Source organism: Passer domesticus, chromosome 1 (genome assembly GCF_036417665.1).
Source record: "Passer domesticus isolate bPasDom1 chromosome 1, bPasDom1.hap1, whole genome shotgun sequence".
In the NCBI taxonomy this organism is placed as follows: domain Eukaryota; kingdom Metazoa; phylum Chordata; class Aves; order Passeriformes; family Passeridae; genus Passer; species Passer domesticus.
Genome location: NC_087474.1, coordinates 146,855,458 through 146,876,193, shown reverse-complemented (window position 1 = coordinate 146,876,193; position 20,736 = coordinate 146,855,458). Strand labels below are relative to the sequence as shown.

At 42.2% G+C, this 20,736-nt stretch overlaps 1 protein-coding gene across 5 annotated transcripts in view; it reads left to right on the top strand.

The window, feature by feature from the left end:
- Positions 1-238: 238 nt before the first annotated feature.
- The window catches only part of TRPS1 (transcriptional repressor GATA binding 1), a 213,303-nt gene continuing 192,805 nt past the window's right edge, over positions 239-20,736 (top strand). For 2 of the 5 annotated variants that reach the window (XM_064395140.1, XM_064395109.1), the window contains exon 1: positions 239-389. Coding sequence is in view for 1 of the 5 variants with exons in the window: in XM_064395124.1 (XP_064251194.1) it covers positions 1,104-1,113 (10 nt within the window). In the remaining 4 variants the exon portion in view is untranslated. Of the gene's footprint in view, positions 390-970; positions 1,114-20,736 lie in introns of those variants that run through there. The other 3 variants (XM_064395131.1, XM_064395117.1, XM_064395124.1) reach the window with 3 other exon arrangements.

Here is a 20,736-nt window from a genome sequence, read left to right as displayed (position 1 = left end):
TGTCTTGAAACTGACGTAATGCGGGGAGACGGAGGTCCTGACAAGCGATAACAGTCCCGATAACGCGCCGGCCGCCCCGCGCTCCCAGGCCGCCGCCTCGCTGCCGGCGGGGCCGCCGCGCCGTGCCCCGGCCCGCGCCCCCCGGCCCGCCGCGCCCCCGCCCCCGCGCCGCACCGCACCGCCCGCCGGCGGGCCCGTCGCCCCCTCCCCGCCGAGCGGGGCCGAGGGGGGAGGCAGCGGCGCCGCGGCCCCCGGCCCCCCCCCACTCCCCGGCCACCGCCACATAATCCGCGTCCAACTCCGCCGGCAGCAGGAGACGGTTCATGGCTCGCGCCGCGGCTCCACCATCTTCCAGGCTGCCGGGGCTGTTGCTGCCGGTTAATCAACAGGTAAGCGCGGGGGGGCGCGGGCGGGGGCGGCGGGGAGGGCGCCGCGGCCGGCGGGCCGGGCGGGGGCGGCGCGGCGGCGGGCGCGGGGGGGGCGCGCGCGGGGCGGGGGCGCGGCGCCCGCGGCAGCGTGGCGTGTGCCCGGGGGGGCGGCGGGGTGCACCCCCCCCAAAATACCCCCCCCCCCAAAATAAAAACAACAACAACAACAACAACAAAAGCGGCGGCTGGGTGGGCATAATCCCAGGCAGCGGGGGCTGCTCGGATTTCACAGGCTTCTCTCGGTGCATCCCCCCCACCCCCTGCGCCCCCCATTCCCCCCGCCGGAGGGTCAAAGCCATGTGTGATGGCTGGAAATTGGCGACTTCAAAACGGCGGTAGCCCCGCTGGAGTCGGGAGGGTCAAGTTCAGCGGCGGCGGCGGGCAGGGGGAGCAGCCCCCCGGCGCGGAGGCGGGGAGGGGAGCGGCGGCGGCCGCGGGCTGGTGCGGCTCTGCTCTGCCCTCCCCTGCGCGCCGCTCCGCGCCTTATCTCCGCGGCCGCCGGTTCCCCGGCACCGGGGCGCTCGGGGGGAGGGGAAGGGAGACGCGGGGGGTGGAAGTAGAAGACGAGCACAGAGGGTTCGCATCCGATGGGCTGCAGTCGCACAGTCCTGCCGCTCCTGCCGCTGCTGGAAGTTTTAATGGGGATCATGACAAACGGGGCACAGAGACACCATCATGAAGAGTAGTAAGTTTGGGAAAAACTTTTTTCTTTTTTTTTTTTTTTCCTTTTTTTTTCCCTTTAAAATTTTTGCCCCTTCCTATTTTTCCTCTCCTTTCCCTGGGACACACTGGGAGAGGCCGAGTGCGGAGTGGTGCTGCTCCGGGAGAAGGGCTTGGGATCCCTCCCGGTCACACCGGGGTAACAGGAGACATAATGGTGGTGGTGATTTTTTTTTTTGTTTAGGTTTTTTTGTTTTCTTCCTTTTTTTTCTTTTATTTTCTTTTTCTTTTTTTTCTTTCTTTTTTTTTTTTTTTTTTAATCAGAGGCAGAGAGACGTAAAACTTTTCCCTCTTAAAGGCGAAGCCCCACTGCCAGCGCTGCGTCCCCGCGCCCGGCTCTCCCTGCCTGCCACAACTTCGTGGAGCGTCTCACCTCCCCGCCCCCCGGCCCGGGGGCTGCGGTGGGGGCTGCCCCCGCTGCAGCCACCCGCGTGTGGCTTTCCGAAGGGAGGAATGAATGGAGGCGAGGCCGGGGCTGGAGGGGCTGCGCTGCGGTGGGCGCTCCGCGGCCGGGGCCGGGGTGGGCGATCGTGGGTCCGGGGCCGCGCAGGGTCTGGCCCGGGGACTGCGGCCGCTGCGCGCTGCCCTGGGACACGAGAGGCTCCCTGAGGGGGCTTGACATTTCGGGGGCTTTGTTTATCTGCCTCCCTGCTGCAAATCACGGCGCTCAGACACCCCGGCACTCCTACGCGGGTTCTAGTGGGGCCCGCTAGTCTCCTTTATCTTTTTTTTTTTTTTTTTTTTTTCCACGACCGGTTGTGTTTTCTATCTGCAAATGGCAAACTTCTCCAGTGCACTGACTGAGCTAAGCTAACTAAGTGATAAGCTGGAGGGACGTCTCCTCTCCATCACTTCTTCTCCGCCAGTGCGAGCACCTTGCCTGGCAGAGCAGAAGCCGGGTCACGCCAGCACCCTTAGGGAACCAAGGCGACAAGTCCCTTCCGAGGGGGAAAGATTGTCTAGTAAAGAAAATGTAAGCTGCTCTGCAGACTATGCTGCCTTCACTGCTCTTACACTATGCAGCCCATTTTAAATGTTGATGGAAAGAGACAATAATTTAATGCGTCTCAGGTTATATTTAATTGAGTTCAGTAAAGTCTCTCAAGGAACCATCAAACTTTTTTGTCATTCGGGCTGTCTTCAAACTATGGCAACCGAATCCTGTGGATGTTGGTGGCATCATGTTACTTTCCTGTTGGTTTTAGTAAGAGTTGAACATTTAGAGAAGACTGCCAGAGTTAAAAATGCAAGGGGCAGCAAAGGAAAGTAGTGGTAAGAGCCAGTTCCTGACGTGGACAAAATGAGAATAAAAGTTACAGTAGTCTTTTGAACTGCAGTCTGTGTTTGCCTCATGTTCACAATCTGTGTGTTAGGTTAGACAGCTCTCTCAGATATTCCACCAGAGTGACATTTAAAAAAAAGAAAAACCAAAAGAGTGAAGGTTGTTTCTTTTTTTTTTTTTTTTAAGTACTCTGGGTCTATGAGTAAACACACGGTTTGTGTGAGAACATCAACTATTTCCTGTAAATTGTGATGCTGACAAGACTGTCTGGAAATGATATCAACACTTTGAAAGATTTTTTTCTTTCTATTTTAACCACTGAATGAAAGTCTGTTAATAATATGGTCAAACCAAACAAGTGGAATCTTTCTCTGTAAACGGGAAAAAAAGTATTTTTCTTTCTTCCTCTTGAATAATGTATACCTGCCTGAGGTTTGCCACAAAGAATCAGTGATTCTGAAGTTCAGTAGTGCATCAGTGCCTGTATACAAGTTTATCCTCAGACTATGACTATAGAAGTCTGCTTCACCTTTTTAAAATCAAGGGAGATTAGACATGAGAAAACAGTCAGTTCCTAATCCACCCTGTTCTGTCTGATTGTCGCCTTTTTTTTTTTTTTTGGTTGCATATAACTTTCTCTGTTTTAAACTTTGCATATACATAGTCACAACAAAGTAAGTAAAGGGCAAAGTTGCATCAGCTTTTAAGTTTACATGTATTGCCTGTGATCCTCTAAAAGAGACTCCAAATAACACTGAGCAGTCTTTGCCTGTGAGAGTATGGCTTTTTTTTATTTCATAGCACTCTTAATAAAGGAAAAGAATGTAAATGACAACTTCACAGATCTGAGACTTGTTTGGGCATCAAACGCAATGCAGCCAGGTTATCCTTTCATGTTTTTAATGCATTTTTAGTATAATTTATATGGTAGCTTTATGGGTTGACTTACATTTTTATCAGTGAGAGTAAATTCAGTAACATTTGATGAATCCCTAGCAGGATTATTTTCTATAATGTCTTCTCTAGCATTTGTAGTAAACTTTCATGGTGTACACTATTATCATGCATGCTCTGGCTGAGTGTAAAGAATGCTCTTATCCACATATCGTGATACTGCATTTATAACAGCGAAGTACTAATTCTTGTCTGGGACTGGAGTGTCTGTGACATGCAATTGTTTCTTGTCAAATCTGTGTATTCGAATCATATTATGTCTTAATGCTAGTTGACACGTTGCATTTTGTATTTTCAAAGCATTTTACAAACAATGACTAATTACTTACTGTTCATGCGAATTACCTCTTTTAGCACTTTATCAGGCAGTTGCTTTGAAATAAAACTATTTTACATTACAGTGTGAAAGAGTTAAAAAAATTAGCAGAGACATTTAGGAAAAAACCCAAAATGTAATTACAACCAGGCAACTTTTGGTACGTATTTAAATTTTTCTTTTTATGTGGAACTTTCCTTCTAAGGCTGGGGGGGCTGTATGTGCATGAATATTTATGTTTCTTACAAACTCTTGACAATATTTTAATGTAATAATCTTAATAGAAACATTCTCAGATCTTAACTGAAGCCACACTGGCAGTATCGCTTTAATAAAGGTTTGTGGGTAACACCAAATATAATATTGTGAGAAAGTTTATGATTAAATATTTTTGAACATGATAGGCTGGGAATCTGACAACCCTTTTTGTTAGGTGAAAGTATAGTGGAAATGAATTACATTTTTAATACAGTTTCAAGTAGAACAAACTGCCACCTGGTAGTGAAGATATTGGCCTTGAACAGAAATATATTCTGATTAAGGTATTCTAACTGGTGTGTAAAATGAAGCCATTCATTCAGCAAACTGACAACTTTCCAGTTGGTATTTGCCCTTACTTAATTTAGTTTCCTCAACACAACTAGTGAGGTAGTCTGAGTCTGTTTTTGGCAGTCCTGGGCAACTATAAACTTGGATATATTTGTCCCAAATATTATACCTTGTGAGTAAAAAACCAATTGGTTAAAAAGAATAGCAGGCAGGTACGAGATTAAAAAAAAAAAAAGTGTTTCTTTTTTGCTTCTGAAACTTTCTCAAGTTCTTACCTAGTAAGAAAACAATGCTATTTTCAAATACTGGTGATTAATACTATAACCAGTGTAGTCTGCACCCATTTATTGTATAAATACCATTGGCTGTTGACCTTTGGATACATTAATTACAGCATATCTGGTCGAGGTTCTATTATTTTTGTCTGTCCAGAAGATAAATAAAGGTGCCCTTTCCAGTCCTTCTGGAGAAGAACTTTTTTCTCGGTATTGTCATGAATTATGGAGTTCTTTTTCCTGCCCTGTGCCAGTGAAGTTCTCTTTTGACTTTAAAAGATAAGCTTGCATCCAAAGAGAGAATATTGATAATTTTAAAACTATTTGCACTTCAGTTTTTATGGTACGTACAAACTTTCTGGGCTTTGGTTTTTTTTGGATTGTGTGTTGCTAATTAAAAGAAAAGCACAAAGAGTTATATTAGATGATGTGAAGGATTAAAGTACAATTACACCATTAAATAGTAAATGTTTACAAGGGCAAGACATGCAACTACATTTTTCAAATTATGCTTATTATTCACTCCTTGATGTTATTTTGCACCTAATCAATAAAGGGCCTTCCAGAATGCAGTTCCTTCGCCAGTTGTACATGTGCCCAGAACGCAAGAAACGCTGCTGGGGCAGAGGAGCACAGGGAGGGGAGGAAAGTGCTGGCATATTACTCTGACTTCTTGTCATGCAGACCAAGGCTTAAAAACACGGAGCAATGGGAGGATAGCTCCCCTAGTCTCGATTTAAATCCCCAGTGGACATTTTGTCACACACCAAAAGCGTTGCACAACCGAACACCATTCCACTTGACGTGTCGTCTGGAGTCAGAGGAGCCTCTGATTTGGCATCACGGGGTTTAGAAGACTATGATTTAGGTGAACTGGCACAGCTGTGTGTAAGAAACTTATAGCCATTATGTTTTATTCATGTTCTGTGCTATCAGATTCTTATTTTCTAGTACCTTTAAAGTGGTTCTTTAAAATTTTATAATAACACCACCAGTGAAAAATACATCTAAAATTTAACAGAACTTGCCAATTGTTCTATCAGTGATTTTTAATATGGTCCTGCTGCATTAACTAAGGAGTCTTATTCCTGCTGGGGATCTCTGTATGTGGATTTAGTAAAGCTATCGAAAGAAAATGCTTCATAAAATTGCGTCGCTGCCACGGGTGGCGCTTCCGTAGGACGTTTCTGCAGAACCCACTTGGTTCCATCCCATAAAGTTCGATGGAACTTTTCCGTCTCGTAAGGGATGTGTGTGAGTACAGCTGCTACAATAAGACTTTCTGCCTTGAAAATAGAATTATTTTGAATTGCAAAGTTTAGTCCTAATAGTAATTTCTACTTTCTTAGCTTCACTTGATGCATGTCTAATTTCTCATAAGTCTGCTTTCTTTCCAGGTTCAGATCATCTTTTCTCTTTTCCTTTAAATTTATTTTCAAATATTTAATTTTTAAATTGTTACTAGCCCTTTAAAAACCTGTAATAAATGCTTTACAAGTGGCTAGACACCTTCCCTGGTGGTTTAATTTATACAAGCAGGAAACTTTCTCTCCTTCTTTCTCTCCCTCTTTCTTGTTTTCTTTAAACCAACTGACGTAATGCCAAACTTTGCTTTAAAAGAACAGACAGAAGTAATTGGTAGCTTTTAACTTTTAATAATATTCTGGATTGGTTTTAGTGGCCAAACTGCATTTTTTTTAAATATCAAGTAAAAACGGGCTTGTGGCCTGAGGAAGAAAGGCCCTGTTGATGCAGTTATTTTTATTCTTGTTTTTCAATCTGTTATTAAAAATCTTTCCTGCTGAGCTCTGCTGGATTTCTCCAATTGCTCTTTGTGATGGCTGGTGCATTTCAGGTTATGGTAACTTAAACTGTTTTTTGATTTTTACTTCCCCCCCACCACGGGCACTTTGAGGTGTTTTATCCTTTTATTTTTGTTGTTTTGTTTTGTTTGAATTTTATTCCCCCCAGCATTCCTTCTGCCTTGTCCATCATCTGACTTCTTTCAGAGAAACAATTTGTTTTTATTCAGAGATAAATAATATGTTAAAGATACCTTTGGCTGTTCAATGAATATTATTTTCCTAGTATGAGTGTGTTTTACACCTGTTACTAATGCTGCTTAGGAAGATACTAACTAGCCATTGCAGAACACATAAGAGATCTTATCTTTCAGAGTGTCCACTTTCTGTGTGTTCTCCACCCCGTGTTTTAAAGCTGAATGAGATTTTAAAATATATTTAGTAATAGTTTCGAGTGATCTGTATCTATTTTTATTAACTTGATATTAGAAACAAGAAAATCCACGATTTTTAAAAATAAGCGTAAAATCCAGTCATCACATTTTTTCCTCATTTCTTTATTTTGTTCAGGGTTTTCTGTCTCTTTTCCTTAATTACTTTTCTACATCTGCTGGGGTTTTGAGCACAAGCAAACTTTCTACAGTAAAAGATGGAGTTGGGCAATAGACTTCCTTGACGAAGTTGACGTCAGGACGACTTCATAAGTTGGCAAGTAGGAAAATCGTTCAAAGACTGAGTTGGCTTGTGCCAGTTTTCCCTTCCTTTAGGGGAGACACTCCACCCAGTAGGAGGTTACCCCACCCAATGTGGAGAGCTATAATTCAGTGGCAACACTTTAAATGTCAATCCTCCCTAGGGTTTAAACCCCAGACTTCTCTTGCCTCAATCTTCATATTTAATCTAACATTCAATCTGTTGAAGTAATATCTCATCTTCATAAGCACTTTTGGGGCCTGATACTGCAGTTCTCATTCTTGAAAAATATTCACTGTCGTCAGGGGGACTTTTGGGTTTAGTTAGAGCTGCAGGATTGGCCTCTGCAGAGTTGTGTGTGTCTGTCTGTAAGATTGTGTCTGCCTGATGAATACTGTCTAATCCATGTTGTTTGAGATTAAATTGTAAAATACTTAAAAATCTGAAGAAGTCCTGGAGTAGTAATGCTGTAAAAGAGATTTTCCTCAATGAGTGAAGTGTATGTATTTTTAAGTTATCAACTTCCCAGATTGAAATATTATTTTAAAATAGTCCAACCCTGAAGAATTTAAGGCATTTTTACCTTTTTTTTTCTGTATTTCTCTATATCATGTCATAGACATATTTTTGAATGCTGCTTGCAGCAATTTTGTCATCTCTTAATGGAAAATGAAAATCACAGCCTGTAGTACCCACAGGAGACATTGGGATACTTGGACAATACTGAGAGTGCTCAAGGAAAAATTAGGTTTTGGTGTATTTTCAAAGTCAACGTGTAATTTTTATAGGCACATTTTACTTCTTTGTGGTGTCTATTCTCAAGCATCCTTTTCAGATCCCCTATTACACTTAGCAAGGCTGACAACTCAAGAGGGAATATATAATTTGATACTGTAAAAATGTTACAGAAAAATAGCTAGTCTGTTCATCTCTCTGTATTTTGAAAATATTCCAGCATTTTTAGTTTACTAATAGATTGGGAAAAAAATGCCCATAAAAGATGATGCTAAAAATCATCAATGAACTTAATGTTTCTCAGCAAGATTTACTTAAACAGTGTGCTTCAGTTTTGCCTCAAACCATTTCAAGCCACCTCTGATCCAAGAATGTACCAGTTCTTGGTTCCTGGGAGATTAAGCATGACAGTTTCTATTATATAATGAACAGCAGTATTGTTTGAACAAAGGTAACATATTTTGATTTGTATACCTTTTTTTGGCAGCTGGCACTAGAGTGGGTCTAAAATGAGTGGTGATCTAACAGTGTAAATATCTGAATGTTCTTGAAACACACGGTATAGATGTGTGTTTAAGTCATTGAATCTATCTACCTATATTATATAGAATGTGTATGTATGTGTATATACAAAGCCGTAAATGGTGTGTTCTGCTATCTGTAGCCTTCAAATGTGTATCCTTTGGGGTATTCCTGACCTACTTTGCAAAGTCTGCAGTCTGGAGTACATACTGAAACTTAAAAAATTAAACATACAGGTTGGTGGTTCACAAAAAAAAAAAAAAGGCACAAGGGAATATTTGCTAGTAGTTAATTAAAAAGAGGGGGAAAAGAAGGCATGGTCTGCGTAGCCAAATATCTTGCAGACTGGTTTTGGATATCCCAGTGACATTACAGGGACTATTTTAAAAAACAAAATCCAACTTACCTAAAAACGTTTGAAGTAGATACTGAAGTTAAGTATTGCCTAAAATTCCTATATTCAGATGTGGTTTAATGAAAGTTAAATGAGTTAGGATAAAGTAATTTTCTTTGGGGGTGAAGGTTTTCCAACATATGAGTCTTCTTGACTTTCTCACACACCACTCTTCAGGCAGAAGCTGTGAGATGTGGAACATAAAAACTTATTATGCAGGTGAAACTTTACTTCATGAATTCAGTTAATGAAAGAAAGATAACTCCACTTTCCTAACTTGAGCATAGTTTTCTTTTCTGTTTAGAGTTCTCAGTGTTAGGTGTATTAAATACACTCAGCAGACGTTGGCCAGCTGCAGTTACAGAGTCAAACCAAAAATGCAATACACGTTGATCATTGCTGAGCCTTTTCCTCCTGCACGAATAGATATGGACACACATGCACACACACAATTAATAAACTAAACCTTGCCCCAAATACCTGAGGGAAAAGCTTGTGAAAATAGATTAGCCTTACCATGTGCCTTGCAGGTAAACAGTATCTGCCTCTGCTGGAGCAATGGGAGAGGAGAGCTGCCTGCCCATGCTGCCCGGGCACCCAGCTCTGGAGGCTGAAATCTGGGGGCTCAGTAAAATTCCCACCTCTCATTTTAGCTGTTACAGTGGTAGGAAGAAGGAAACATTAACTCATGTCTCCCATCTACTGTATATACTGTTTACTTTCTGTGGCCTGCTACAGACATCTGAAATTTATGCCATCCAATTAGTCTCCTTTTACGTTCCTCAGATCTGGAGTTTTCTTTAGAACTAAACTCTTATTTGCATGTTACGTCTATCATGAAAAAAAATAATGTAATGGATTAAATTAATCCTCTAATAGTTGTTTGAGCATAGTGTAGGAATGTAAATAATTTTGTGGCATTGAGCTCATATTTCCAGTCTTATGGGGGGTAAGATCAGAAGTTATCAACAGCATATATCTGACTCATTCAGCTACAATAAATCTTCTAACAAATACCCACCCTTTGCACACCCAGAGATCTTCTCCAAGACTGTTGAAACTCTGCACACACCTGTATCTTACGTGCAAGTCCATATGCATGACTAGTAGATGTGTCTTCAGCTGCAATCAGATAGTATGTTAGGCTACAGCAGCTGCAATCAAAGTAGTCCGTGGACAAAAAGTTCCATTGCCACTTGATTGCTGCTGGCTGTGTGGCCCTCGAGGTTGTCTTTTCCCCATAGAAAGTCCCAAAGAGTTGTTAGTTAAAAAGTTCTGTGGAGTATGGCACTGACTCCAGCTCTGGCAGAACTCAGGATACCAAGCATGAAGTGCCTCATCAATATCAAGTCAGAAGTGATGGTGCATAATTAATTTCTATCTAGGTGTCATTCTGTCATGTGTAAGGTATGCTCTGCCTCTGTTGCTCTGTTTCTCCCTCGTGCAAATCGCTCTCTTCAGCTGCCCTGCGCACATACATCCATTCTAAAAATACATGGACATGGAAGTCCATCTGTGTTGCATAATTTTTTTACAAAAACACCAGTGTTTGTATTGTTCTTTCTCTGAGCCCTTAATGAGTTTAAAGAATTTAATGTGACTTAATGAGGGTTCTTATTCTGTTTCTGACACAGACACTAATGAGGGAAAAGTAGAACAAATTGAAAACCAACTTTTACTTGCTAGTTTCATGATGTCATCAAATGCAGGATATTACAACTCCTGGAAAAATTTACTAATCTAGGCAAGAATCCATGTTGCATCACTGCCTTTCAGTTGTTTGTGACACAAGGTTTGCTAATAGAAAAACAAAGGTTATCTTAACTTGATTTTTTTTTTCTTTTTTAATGTTTAGGATGGGTTTTTGGTTTTTTTTGGGCAAATGATTTTTGGAAAAGTGAATCTAACCTGCTTTGTTTGTCAACCTGTCAGGAACTTAGATACTACCAAAGATTGATTAATCCCTCTGATTATGGCTCTGATCTGCTCCTGTACTTGGAAGGGACAAAACTTCTTGTAGCTTCATCTGGAGTAAGATCCAGTCCTCATTGGGCAACCTCTAATTCTCTTGCAGCTTACTGAGAGGGAACTGTGATTTTTGGGACTTCATGTTACACTTACTAGAGTTTGATACTTTACAGCAGTTCGCTGGACCAAGGACACAGTAACAATATTTTGTAAGGCACCGCCTTGCTTTTCTGTTGCCCCGCTCAGGATGGTCAAAGGAGTATTTCACTGCATGAAGCTGCCCTTCAGCAGGACCACAGTTGGTCTGTCACCTTTAAAAGTAATTATTGTGGCTGGAAAACAGTTCATTTTCCCAAAGGTTTAGGAAGTGCACCTGCTTATGAGCCCTGCTGCCTCTCACTGGGTTTTTGGGCATGCTTTTATCTTGTCCTCACCAACTTGCCTCTGAAAGGTTTGTAGAGATGGCAGTGAAGGACAGCAGTGTAGAAATAGGGACTGAAGGTCTGGTGTGACAGGTGCCTTTCTATGGAAGCAGGCTCTAATGCCTTCACGAGGCTGCCTGCCATGCCATCAGGGTGTTTCTGTCAGGCCAGGGGAAGCAGTGACTTTTGTAATCCACAAAATGTGCTTTTGGTATAACCAAATTGCAGACAGTTGCAGCATAGTAATAAAATGTTTTGGTTTTTTTTTAATAACATTTGATTTTTTTTCCCCCAGCAGTTAGTATTTTTAACAATATCAAATAAATTGCACAATGTGTGATTTTTTTAGGTTGATGTTAACCCTTGGCTCTTCCGTGAGGAATTTTATGGCTTTGCATTTTATTTTTTTACAATTAGTTGTTGGCTTTATATTTTTAACTGCAACAAAAGATAGTTAAAAAAATTAATAATAATTTGAATTGGAAATATGGGCATTTTGGACCAAATTTCTTGAGCATTTTCATACAAACAGAAGAAAGTAACTTGTTTGGTTGGTTTTTATGTATATATATGTGTGTTTGTGGTTTGTTCTTTTTTTTAATAAAAGTTTTCATAATTTGGTGGTTCAACAAACATGAGTATATTCTGAAAATATTCCTCACAAATGGCAGGTCTGAGTTGATAGCTTGTAGGCAGACAGAGTCTAGAGCCGCAAAACTATCTTCTGGAGTTTTAAAACACTGGAAAGTAAGATTTATTTGACCTTAAATATCCCAGTGGTGCAGATTTATTTGGTGTTCATGGCAGTCTCAGCTTAACTTTCCTTGGAGATTTGTTGTGGTACTGCATTATCTAAGAAACATTTAAAATAGTTTGTCTAGGGTTTTTTTTTTTTCTTCAGTCGTTCCTCAATTTTTATTTCTGCATGTGAAAATCTTTACTAAGAAAGATGACCTAGCAGCTCTGCTGAACTTTACGCAAAACATTTTACCTTGAATAGGACAAAATTAAGCATCTGAAAAGCTGACATTTTACAAGATTTTTGTATCTGTAGTGGTGTATGGCAGTGGCTAGTTGTCAGTGGGAAGGAGCTTAAAAAATAGTTGCAGGAGAAAGAAACAGCAACTGTAGAATTTATTTTAATCGGGTGAATGAGACTTATGGTTCGGCAAGTTTTACCTTCTTGGGTCATCAGAATTTATTGCAAAAAAGACATATGCCTGAATAGAAAGAAAACTAAGATATTGTAAAATCCACTATGACATGAAGTGCTCTTACTGCGCATGAATACAATTAATTTATTTTTTTTCTCCAGCAAACTGTGACTTCTTTTGTCAGAAGGAATTTCACGTTAGTCTCTACCAGAGTAGTGCTGCTACAAACCCTTCACTCCTCACCTGTATCTGTGCAGTGCGATGGTCTGTGGTAGTTTTCACAGAGTTGCTGTGCTGCTTTCAGTCTGGAATGGGACAGCATTGACTTCACTTTTGCAGAAAAAGTACATTTTCTTACAAAATACACTACATGAAAGAAGAAAGGGCAAGGAGAATGGAGAGAGTGCTCTGATATACGAGCTGAGATTATGGATGTTGTAATGCTGGTTTTTTGTAGGACTGTAGAAAAATCACATTGGGACCAAAGTTCCTGTGGATTACCATGCGATATTTATTACCATTTTCCTGTGTTTTCCCTGGTTAGGATCTAATCCTTCAATGTCTGGAGCTGCATGGAGTTAAGAATTTGTCCATTCAGAGAGGAAAACCTTGCTAGCTATGGGATTTCACTGTTTCACTACCTGTATTTATTTATTTCCTCGTCTAAAATTTCTGAGAGCAAGGGGATTGAGAGTGGAAGACAGACGGAGGATAGGTAAACTGAAGGAGTAGCAGGGACACGTATCTGCTCGGTAAATAGTGTTTACTGATTACTGTTTACTGTCAAGCAGATTACTGCAGTTATATTTCTGTGAAGCAACTCGCATGCAGCCAGTGCAAAGGAATGAAGCGAAGTTGTGTACAATTCTGAGGTAACTAAAAGACGTGCTTGTGACATACTTCTAGCAAAAACCATTTTTGGTTGCCAGTACCCTTCTCAAACACTGTAATTTTGCGAGTGACACATTTGATTATGAGCAGCCATCAAAACACTCACAGGCATCTTGTTTGGAAGAAGAATGTACTTGAATTAAATATTTGCAGGTCAGAGAAATATGTTGATTTGTTCTTTTAATTTGTCACCTTCCTGGTCTTTTTCAATTTGTTTGATAGTTATTCAATTTTGGAGTTTATTTAAAAGAGATGATAAAGTTTACACTTTTGCATTCCTTACTTGTGCAGAGCTCTCATTTGGCTTCCTTGGGAGAGTTGGTCTGAGGAAGAGCTGCTGCCTACTTTTGCCTTGATATGGATAAGATGTGGTTACTATAGGGGTCCCCACATCCTTAAAGCTCCTTTGTTGCAATGAACTCATCGCCTCTTTGGGGAAGAGATTTTCAATCTGATTTTCAATCCCTTCTGTCAGGTTTTAGGGAACAGTACGAACTGTCTTACTAGAGCTGGCAGTAAGGAAAAGATAGGGAATCTGAGCACATCTTACCTCTTTGTTAGGGGTAATAAGGTATAGGAAGCCTCTGCTGAGCTTGCCTGGTAATTTTTTGGTTATCTTCTCATGATGGAATATGCACGTAGAAAAAACACAGAAGTTAATGTTTACTTTATAGACGCTTTATCGTCAAGCATAGAGACCTGACAGTTTCATGGTAAAGTGCCTAAAGTTGTTTTTGGCTTTGCAGTTGTTGAATTAATCACTGCAAAGCTAACTAATTGTGTACCTTTTAAAGCTTCCCTCCCTACTCTTGTAATGAAAGGGAGATATTTTGCTCTTTCTGACTCTGGAGTTGGGCTATCCCATTAACTACTAGCAGCAAGGTCTTCAGCTTTTACTGAGTTACCTCAGGAGTCATTCTCGTATATGGTGAATATACTTACTGATCCAGTTATTTATAGCCTTCAGTGCCCATGCTATAGAATGAGCAAAATGTTTTTTAAAAAGTGTTTTAAAAATGCTTTTTACAGTTGTGTAGAAAATGCTGGCTCTTTAATTCTGAGTTTACGGATGGTACTACTGCTACTGTTTTGATTTGTGAGAGACATTATCTTGGTGTCTTACTGAGATGTTTTGTAGCCAAAATCTAGAGTTTAAATGGATTTTATTTTTTAATTTTTTTCATCTTAAATGTTAGACATGGACAAAAAAAGGGACGAGGATCTTATCTTTATAGTGAGCTGCACGTCAGGGTTGATGGAACTGCAGCTAGTTAAACTCCTCGGTTTGAAAGAAAGAAGAAAAAGTTACTGCAAAAATGAGCTTAATTTCTGTCAACAATTTTATTAAGGCAAAGAGAGAATCAAAGGCTGAATGGACAAAGTTGGGATTTTTGCCACTTGGTTATTTTTTTTCTGAGTCTGTGTAAGCTTTTTTTTAAAATTAAAAAAAAATTATGTAGAATTCGGTGTTTCCCACAGGAGAACTTTCACAGATTTAGCATAAAGAAAGTGCATTTTAATTCAAAGACACTGGTACATTTCTTAAGGCTTTGAAAGGAGTAATCCGACAGGTATATAAAGCTCTGATGATAAATATGGCGATATTTTGTATCTACTCTTGTTAAAATACATGGTTTATTTTAGTGCATGTTTAGAATAATACTATTTATTTAAGATACCAAATTTATTCTTCATTTTAAAGACAAGTCTTGGCTCCTCTTGGTTTTTTTATGTCAGCTGGCTCATTTCAAGTAAAACAAAGGTTTCACTTCAAGAACTTTTAATAATTTAAAAAGATTCTCTGATTGCAGTTGGAAATTCTGTGTATATAACTAAACTAACAAGTCTGTTTATTGTATGGGAGAGGCTCTAGTGATATTATTTATCTTAGGGTCCACATTATTGGAAGGCAGAACTAATGATGGTGAATCATGCACACTGTGTATTAATGTAGTCCACTTTCAGCACTATATAAATAGGATTGTAAATACACACCTGCAGAGTGTCTGCAGTTACACGGTCGTGGCACAGAGTCCCTCTGTGCTCTCCTAATACACATCCAGTATATATCTCTGCGTGTATCACATCTTGCTAACCCAGGCAGCATACTACAGCTGCTGTTCCTCTTGAGGAGGTGTCTACAAAATGAACACTAGCAAAACCAAAATTCTGGGATGGCTTTAAGCAGAACACATGGGCGTACTGTTACTCGGTCTTTTCATACCTGCCCAGTCCTTTTCCCTGCATAGGGCTAGCTGCACAAGATGAGCTGGGTGTCAGTCTAAAATGCAGGCTGGTCCTCTGAATAGGGCAGAAGATAAGATGTGACATCAATAATTGGGAGCTTTCCTTCACCTTCCCAGAGAGGGATGTAGTGAAGAAGTAGTCAGAAAAAACTATTATTTCTATAAAAAGTATGAATATGTGACAACTACACTAGCAGTAGGTTCTTTAATTTTCATTAAATTAAAGAACCTTCTGTAGCAGGGCCCTCATCCTAAACTTTTCCTTTATTTCATCAAACAGCCCTGGCACTGCGATCATCTCCCCTGTGGTGTTTGCATACCCATATTCAGGGCAGCCTGAAATCTAAATATGAGTTGCTGGTTGCCTGCGGTAGCTGAGGCTCCTTCCCTCTGCTGCACCTTGGAGCCTCTTCAAGCCCATGGTAGAAATCCTGGGCTGCTCCCAGGGCTCAGTCCTTCCATGGGGCTAGAGAGGCTGCTGGTGCAGGGGGGACCGCCGTGTCCCCTGGCCACCTTTGCAGGGGTGGCTCTTCACCCTGAGCTGCGCCTGCCCTCTGTGGTGGCCTTGCAGTGTCCTTTGAACAACCCAGGCTGGCTCCCATCCCGGGGATGCTCCTTTGGGTTTCCAGTGGCAGCTACTGCAGGTTTGGGAGCATGGCTGGGAGCTGGCTGCTCGGGCGCCTGCTGAATGTGCCAAGGGGGGCGAATGCCGGATTTGGGGCCCCCATCCCCTCTGCAGCAGGGCGTGCAGGTGGACCCCACGGTTTGGGCTGCAGCTGCTGACATCCCTGGGGAGGGAGAGGAGCCCCAGTCTAGCACCCAGAATGCTGGAGGGCAGGAGAGAGAGAGGGATCTCCTTTTTAAAAGGAGTTGTTTTTTTTCTCACCCCTGTTCTTTATTCATAAACCTAACGCAGTTCCACAATTCCCAGACATGTAAAGCTGCAGGGCTTTTTTTGTTTTGTTTAAATCTTTCTGAACCAGCCAAATTTTTGAGGTTGGCACGAGGTGCAGCCAGTACCATGGCCTTCCAGGGCTTGCTTGGTCTAGAAGTCTGCAGATGTTTTCTGCTGGATCTGACTCTTAATGAACAAAAAAGATTTTGGCGTCCTTATTTATTTATTTTCAAGGGGAAAATGTGGTTTAAAACGTTGATAATTATGTTTTACATGAACTACTCAGACTTTATGTGACTGTATGGGAAAATGAATGCTCATCAATTTAAAAAAAAATTTCTTTATTCATAAAGCATTCATATTTAAAGTGATCTGTCTTTTTTTCCCTTCTCTCCTTAATGAAAACAGGGTTTGAGGAGTATTACAAATAATTATGTTTTTTAATTACATAGAGTTCTGCATCAGAATTCTTGAAGACGGCCCACTGTGATCCTCTGGTGAAAATACCAGGGCTTTTCAAAAGCTTTATAATTATCTGTTCTCACTGCTCCTCTCTTTGCAATGTACACATAGTAACTGAAAAAAGGAGAAAGAAAAATACTCCAGGAGGGATCCACCTACACATGTGCATAGGTCAGGCACATACATCTCATTCAGAATGATTATTTTTCTTTTGCAGCCGTCAGGTAGTACTTCCCACCATCAAAACCCAGCTTGTGTGCTCTTTCAGAGGGAATACTTATCGCAAAGCTGCAGCGCATTTTAATCAAGGTTCCCAGAGTAGTTTACAAGCATTAATTGCCTCTTAAGGACAGGATGAAGTATTATACCCATTGTACTGATGGGTGAGCCGGGGCACAGGGAACCTAAATAACTGCAGTGTTAGTGAGCCAGTGGCAAAGCTGTGATCAGAGCTTTGGTGCCTTCACTCCTGGTGCTGCTAAGATACCTCCCCTTTAACTCACCAGTCTTCCTTTCTTAAATCAAAAAAAGTCAGACTTTGACATCTTTTATTGCATACTATGTGGGAAATGCTGTGCTTGCTCTGAAGCTGATGCAAACCTGTGTAAATTTGCTCTTGTTTGATGTACTTGCAAAGAGTGAAGGCCCTTGTGGCAGGACTTCCCTTGAATTCTGAACCTTATGCTTTTCTGCTGTCTTCTGTGGCTCTGGTAAGCCACTGGATCATCCCCAAAATAGCTCCCGTGGCATCTGTTACTGATGTATCACTGCACCATGAGTGACAGAAAGAATTCCACTTTTCAGCACAACAGATCACTTGCTAAGTGATTCCCCAGCATGATACATGCTCTGTCTTGTATTTAATTATCTTTTAATTATCAAAGCAGTAATGGAGTTGTGCATAAGAAGTGTATGGATCAATAAAAACAACTAAAAATTATGAAGGAGCTGACAGGCAAAGTCCAGCCATTCTTCAGATGTTAATTTCCATTTTTCTGAAAAGTTTTTGTCTTTTTCTTGAGAACAACATCAGAAAAAAATATTTAAGTTTTTATTGTTTATTCCTAGCTTCTGATGATCATGCATATATTCTCAGTGCTTTTGTGAGAGTTAGTGTGAGTGCTAATGAAAGTTTGTATTGGAGTAGTCCCTAAGAATATGACCATTGTTTCAAATTTATTAACACCATGAAAGATTTCCTGTCCTAAAAAGTCTGCCAGCAAACGTCATAATCCTGAGTGGGCAGAACCATGTTGTAGGTTTGACTGAGCCCCTTTGACAACTATATCATTTATTTAACTGTCTATCTTTAGAAGTTGGGAAGCTCACCTTTGGTTTCAGAGGCATGCTGAAGCTCTCACACTGCATACATGGTGAGGGCAATAGAATACCAGAGTGCTCGCTTGCCTTTAACTACTAAATAATGTGGTTGCACATGACACAACAAGAACAGAGGTATAATCCTGCCCTGTGAAGCAGGTCACATGTTTCAGGTTCTCTCTGTAATGTATGCAAAGTAGCTGCTTAAATCATTATGAGTGTGTAAATCACCATCTTCATAAACAATACCATCAAGGTACAGTCAGGCAACATGTCTCTTATGGGTTGACTGGAGCTGGAATTTCTTTCAGATGTTGACGAGGTACGTCAGTGCATGTGAAGCAGATCTGTTGCTGCAGTGTGGTCTCTGCAATGGTTTGGATTTCTAAGATGAATGTTGTTTAGGCTGCCTTCTTCACATTGAAGTGCAGTGAAAGGAGGAGGACATGAATGAGGCAGATAAGCAGCTTGTATGATTCAAGACTTCCATGAAAAATTTGCTCCTTTTTTTTCCTCTGACTTTTTCAGTCACGCAACTGATACCCATTTATTTCTCTGCATAAGTTTAGTAAGTATTTGAAGCTCCTGTTCCTATGTCTGTTGTGCATTTGGGGAGGAAAAGATGTGTTGAGTGGTGTGTGAGAATCCTATCTTCTGTTTTAGCCATCATTTCCCTGTATGGGTTATGACACTGTTTTTTCTGTTTTTCTTTAACATGCCGATGTACTTTCTGTAACTCCTATGTAACACTCCACACCTCTTAAACGCAAAGCTGACTACTTCAGTGCTGAGTGAAACTGAAAGCGAGACTAATCTTAAGAACCCTGCTGTACTTCTGCATAAAGTATAAATATGTGCCATTATCATTATTATTTATTTGTCATTGCTATTATTATTGGAGCTTGTATTTTCTTGGTGGGGGGGGGGGGGGGGGGAAGAAGTAGGTGCACTGTATCATCACCTCCCCACCCCCAAATGTTGTATTTTGAATCACTTTAAATAGTTGTTTGGGGTGTCTTTATTACAGTGAATCATGTCTTTAATATCTGTTTTAAGCACACCTGTGGTGAGTTCATACTAAGGCAATGGCACCTTCTTTCATTTCATGCAGTACTTTTGCAGCATGTAAAATGCCCCTGGTTTACAAACACAGAGAGATGTTCTGTGCTGAAATCCTTTCCTTGAAATGTGTAAGGAAAAGATAGTTCTGCTTAAAATGGGAATGCAGAGATGGTAACTCCATAAATGCAGTATATTCTCCTTTTGCTCAGAGATACTCTGGCTCTGAGTTATGATTAGCCAACATGAATTTCAGAAGAAATACCAGTGAAATGGCACGGCTAGAAGTACTGATACAACTAAAGATGCTGGCAGCGGCAATCTGGTCTGTAAGTGCTACTGGAACTTAGGTTTTCCTACTTCGTGTATCTGTGCTGTGTCCTTTCGTGGTGGGAAGAAAAACACAAGCAGCACTCATCAACTTTCAGCACGTGTGGAAACAAAGCTAAGGAGCAGTGGCATCCCCAATGCATTGGCAATTTGCTGAGAGCCTGCGGGCTGCATCTCATTTGCATTAAAAATGCGGAGATCGCTCCTGCCTTTATCTTGACCGGGGGGACGTGGCTGGTACGGGCAGCAGGGCCCAACACAGCTTATTTTACCTGGATCCCCGGGGGCTGGGATCAGCTAGAGCGCCGCGGGACGGGACGTGCCCCTGCCCGGGAGGCGCGTCCCCGCGGCGGGCGGGGGCCCGGCGCAGCCGTCCCGGGCCCCGTCGTGCCCAGCCCAGCGCTGGCTGCCCCGAACTGCCGGGCTGGGGCTTTCGGGACCCTCCGCGGGGCCTTGGCAGCTCGGTGGGCTGGTTTCTGCCAGGGCTTTTCCATCCAGGCCTGGATGAAGCGCTCCTCGGCGGAGCGTGGAGCTGCTGCTCTGCTCTGTCTGGGGCTCCGCGGAGGGCTGGGGGAGCCAGTGCCCCGCACAGAAAACCTTTTGTGTGGTTTTGAACCAGTTTGGTAATGAAAGACAATTTAAAAAAAAATATAAGGAAAACCCCCCTAGCTTGTGCCTTTCAATAGAGATAACTGTTATCTCTTATAAAAGTCTACATAAGTGTAAGTAATTGCCTGTACTTGGCTCTAGTACAGTGGAAAAGCTGTGATCAGCAAACCCGCATTGTACTGGGCATGTAAGGGGAAGTTATTGGACGATACGGGACGTGTTGGCCTGTCCTGCCTCCCCTGCCTTGTTTACTTTCTTTGCAAGTCTTTTCAAGGCTTAATAACACTGCTTAGAGAATGGGCGGCGGGTACCGCGCTGACTTCGAGCGACGAAAGTTTTCTTGGAATCGCCCTTAAAAATAAAAATGAAATAAAATGAAGAGAAGCCCAGCTGTGCTGTGGCGTCAGTCCGCCAGCCTTTGTTCAGCGCTGAAGTTCTCTGGGTGCGTGTCGTGAACGAGCATCCCCGGGCACGGGGCGCGCTCCCGGGGCTCTGCCCGCCGCGGGCCGCGCCGGGCGGGCCCCGAGCGGGGCTTCCCCTTCGCGCCCGGCTCCCGGCAGCCGCAGCAGCGCCGAGGGTGCCTGTGTCCGTGTGCCGGGGGCTGCGGGTCACGTTTGCAGTCGCATGAAGCGCTGCGCCGCGCAGCCGCCTCTCGCGTGTGTCCGTGTGCCAGCGCTGGCTCCCTTATCGCAGGAAGCGTTGCGGAAAGC